At 37.9% G+C, this 4,519-nt stretch overlaps 1 protein-coding gene across 1 annotated transcript in view; it reads right to left on the bottom strand.

Moving 5' to 3' along the window:
* The window catches only part of LOC120265164 (transcription factor TGA2.2-like), a 25,721-nt gene extending 23,715 nt beyond the window's left edge, over positions 1-2,006 (bottom strand). Inside the window, exons 1-2 of the mRNA XM_039273053.1 lie at positions 1,975-2,006; positions 1,396-1,763 (exon numbers count right to left, since the gene is read on the bottom strand). Coding sequence (XP_039128987.1) covers positions 1,396-1,763; positions 1,975-2,006 — 400 coding nt within the window. The remainder of the gene's footprint in view (positions 1-1,395; positions 1,764-1,974) is intronic.
* Positions 2,007-4,519: the final 2,513 nt, after the last annotated feature.

The following is a 4,519-nucleotide window of genomic DNA, read 5'->3' as shown; positions in this document are numbered from 1 at the left end:
TAACATGGTTAGGTCATTAACTTGCTAATTTTGATTTGCTTTTAAAAAAAATGGATTTCAAGCGATAATTATGAACTTGATTTCCGTTTGTTAATCTACCAATTGAATTCTCTACTTCATTTTTCGTGAAAGAGATCTCATAATGGGCTTTAGGAAAAATCTTTGCCAACTCAACTTTTTTAATGAGTGTTGACTGAGAGACATTTTTTGTGAAAAATTTTCATTCATTTTTCTTTCATTCATCATGTGAAATCATTTTTTACTCTTCCTTTCATTTAAAGAAATGATTCTTTTCTTTTCACTTTTCATTTCGCCTCTTTTCACTCCAACGGATTAAAAAGACCTCCAAGTGAGCTTCAAGAAAAATCTTTATCAACTCTTATGAGCGTTGATAAGAGATGTTTTTGTGAACTCTTCATTTTTTTATATTTTTTTACTCTTCATTTTTCACTTCAAGAAAAATTTTTTTACCCTTCTTTTTCATTTCACATTTTTTTCTTTTTACCCCAATGAGTGTCAAAAATATCTCAAAGTGAGCTTGAAGAGAGCATTTGATTTTTTTAATGGAAAAAATCTCTCTTTACCCCAAGAGTGTCAAGACTTTCATGAAAATTTCTCGTTACCCCAAGAAAGTCAAGACTTCAAGGTGGAATGAAAGAAAATTTCATAGAAAATTTCTTTTTACCTCAAGAAAATCAAGATTAATTTCAAGGTGGAATGACAGAAATTATGGAAAATTCCTCGTTACCCTAAGAAAATCAAGATTTCAAGGTGGAATGAGAGAAATTATGGAAAATTCCTCGTTACCCCAAGAAAATCAAGATTTCAAGGTGGAATGATAGAAATTTCATAAAAAATTCTCGTTACCCCCAGAAAGTCAAGACTTCAAGGTGGAATGAGAGAAATTTCATAGAAATTCTCGTTATCCCAAGAAATTCAAAACCTCAAGGGGGAATGAGAGAAATTTCATAGAAATTCTCGTTACCCCAAGAAAGTCAAGCTTCATGGTGGAATGAGAGAAATTTCATAGGATTTTTCTAGAGGAGGCCCTGCAATGAAAATTACCAAAATAGCCTCAATTAATTCATTCATCATTCATTTTTCTTATCTTCTCCCTCTTACCTTCCTTCAATTTTTCATTTTCAGTTTTTCTCATTTTTTTCATCTCTTCTTCTTTTCTTCACTCATCCCTCATCTTTTTCATTTTTTCCTCATTCATCCTTCATTTTTTTCTTCTCTTTTCTAACTCATTTTTTTAAATCATCCTTCATTTTTTTATTTTTTTCCTTTCCTTCATCTTTTTACTCACCTTTCGTATAACAATATTTTTACTCACCCAAGAATAACAACCTTGAAGTATGTCTTCACCAAAACATATTTCCCTTAGCTTCATACCTAGGTCCACTATTGACTTAACAATGCCCCACATGTTTGCAACATTTAAATTGATCTGGGCAGCAAAATCCCACGGCTTGTAACCAATCATACTGAGAATCACATGATTGTAATGGTCTCTTGGATGAACTCTTGAGACATATCCAATCTTCATCAAATTGGCACTTGCAAGAAAAGCCCGTGCGGTCCACTTGGCAAGTTTGTTGGCATTATTCTTGAGCTCTCTAACTTCAGTTACAGTATGGACCTCACAGTGAGTAACCAAATGAAGGTCATCATCAAGTTTCCATCTTCGGTAGCGGTATGCAATAGAGACGAGCTCCTTCCCATCAGCAGCGAAGGTGTTGGAGTTTGAATCAGTGATGTAGCTGTTTTGATATTAAAAATGGAGATAGATTCACAGATGTTGTATCTATATTTCCAGGAAGAAGACAAAACAAAGCCTTTATTGATTTGTCAAAACATCACTAACACTAAACAAAGAGACAATGCTTAATTTAAAGTAAACCATGCACGCACAACCACGTGACATGATGGTACCTATTCTAACTCCTTTATTGAAGGAACTAACTAACTGACATGCTGACCAGTTCTAATGAAGACTTCTTCATCTTGTGAGCATTATCCATCCACATCAGTATGTGAATTACTAATATTAACACCTCCCCTTAATTCGCAGCTGATGATCCCCATCTTCATTCTAAGATAATTGAACTTCTGTGCTGATAAGGGTTTGGTGAGAATATCTGCAATTTGTTCTTCAGTGCTGCAAAAAACCATTGAAATAGTGTTATCTTCAACCAAGCTACGGATGAAATGAAATCTTATGTCGATGTGTTTGCTTCTCCCATGCATCACAGGGTTCTTTGTTAAGGCTATTGCTGATTTGTTGTCACAGAACACTGTTGTTGGTCCCTTATGTTCTTCTCCCATGTCACCCATCAATCTTCTTAACCAAATTGCTTGGCATGCTGAGGTGGTAGCTGCGATATACTCAGCTTCTGTTGTTGATAATGCTATGATCTCTTGTTTCTTTGAGCTCCAAGTGACTGCGGCACTTCCAATGATGAAAATACAGCCTGTAGTACTCTTCCTATCCTCCATTGACCCTGCCCAGTCACTATCAGTAAACCCAACTAATTCAAAATGTGTAACATGAGTGTAATGTAAACCATAATTAAGAGTTCCTGAGATGTATCTCAACACTCTTCTAGCTGCACCAAGGTGTTGTTTCGAAGGAGACTGCATAAACCTAGAAAGGAGTCCAACTGCAAAGCTGATATCTGGTCTTGTATGTGTCAAATAGATAAGTCCACCTATTAGCTTTCTGTACACCTTAGAATTAGCTTCACCTGAGTCATCATTCAAATGAAATTTCTCACTTGTGTTCATAGGGTGTAGCTATTTGTTTGCAGCCAAGCATATTGAATCTTTTGAGAAGATTCTGAGCATAATTTTTCTGGTATACAAATACTCCTCCTTCATCTTGCTTCACCTCCAATCCAAGAAAGTATTGTAGGAGTCCCAGATCAGACATTTCAAAGGTGTTCATCATGTTGAGCTTGAAGTCTTCAACCATTTGATGAGAGGAGCCCATATATATAATATCATCAACATATAGGCAGACCAGCAACAATTCTCCTTCTTCTCCATACTTCTTGTATAATGTGGGTTTCATAATCACATCTTTGAAAACCTTGGCTAATGAAGTGATGGTCTATTTTGCTGTACCAGGCCCTGGGTGCTTGTTTGAGTCCATACAAAGCTTTGTGCAATCTCAATACTTTGTTCTCTTGGCCTTCAACTGCAAATCCTTCTGGTTGAGAAACATATACTTCTTCTTGCAATTCCCCATTGAGGAATGCTGATTTCACATCCAGTTGGTAGATGGGCCACCTTCTTTGTGCAGCCAAAGCAAGAAACAGTCTCACCGTTTCAAACCTTGCTACTGGAGCATATACCTCCTCATAGTCTACTCCAAATTCTTGAGAGTACCCCTTGGCAACAAGTCTTGCCTTCCTTTTCTGAATACTTCCATCAGGCTTAAATTTGGTTTTGTATACCCATTTAAGCCCAATTGCTTGCTTGTCTTCAGGCAAATTAACCAGGTCCCATGTCTTGTTTCTTTTTATTGCTTCTAGTTCTTCTTCCATTGCTTGCTTCCATTCTTCCTTTTCTGCAGCTTCTTCATAATAAATGGAATCAGAAATAGTTAAGACAAAGGCACACCTTTCATATATATCTCTTAGTGATTTGATTCATCTCGGCCCTGCATCTTCTGTGGGTGAAGGTCTTGTGCTAGGGCCTTGATCAGCTGCACCAATTGGGGATATGTTTGAAGCATGTGCTGAGTTTTCTGGACATCTTGCATCATGTGCAGGTGCCCTTCTTTCACCAGGAGAGGAGCTGCTTGCATGGCTTGTGTTGTTTGAACTCCTGCTTGTGTGGCTATCAGTAGTGTTTGGGATCATTTCTATTGGAGTTGCTGCCTCTCCTTCAATTGTCAATGGGATCTTCAATTGAGAATCACCATTGCCATCATTACCTTGACTCCAATTCCACCTTTCGGATTCATTGAAGACTACATCCCTGCTTACAATCACTTTACAAGTAATGGGATTATAAAGCTTGTAGGCTTTAGACTCACTGCTATAACCCATGAGAATACACTTGACAGACTTGCTATCAAGCTTTTGATGCAAAGAAGAAGGGATTAGAGCATAACCAATACATCCAAACACTCTCAGGTGACTTACAGTGGGTCTTCTTCTGGTCCAAGCTTCATATGGGGTCTGATTTGGTACAGCTTTGGTGGGAGATAAATTGAGTAGATACACTGAGGTTGCTACAGCTTCAGCCCAGAATTGGTTGGGAAGACCTCCTTCTTTAAGTAAACTGCGTGCCATCTCCACCACAGAGCTGTTCTTCCTCTCCACCACACCATTTTGCTGAGGTGTGTAAGGTGTTGTAAGCTCCCTCTTGATCCCTTGCTGAGCACAAAGGTTGTTGAATTCTCTGGAGAGAAATTCACCTCCCCTGTCAGTGCGCAAGCACTTGATTGTATGTCCATGCTGGTTCTCAACCAATGCCTTGAAGATCTTGAAGTACTCCAATGCTTGAGACT

Source organism: Dioscorea cayenensis, chromosome 7, assembly GCF_009730915.1.
Source record: "Dioscorea cayenensis subsp. rotundata cultivar TDr96_F1 chromosome 7, TDr96_F1_v2_PseudoChromosome.rev07_lg8_w22 25.fasta, whole genome shotgun sequence".
In the NCBI taxonomy this organism is placed as follows: domain Eukaryota; kingdom Viridiplantae; phylum Streptophyta; class Magnoliopsida; order Dioscoreales; family Dioscoreaceae; genus Dioscorea; species Dioscorea cayenensis.
This window is presented reverse-complemented; position numbering and strand designations above follow the sequence as displayed.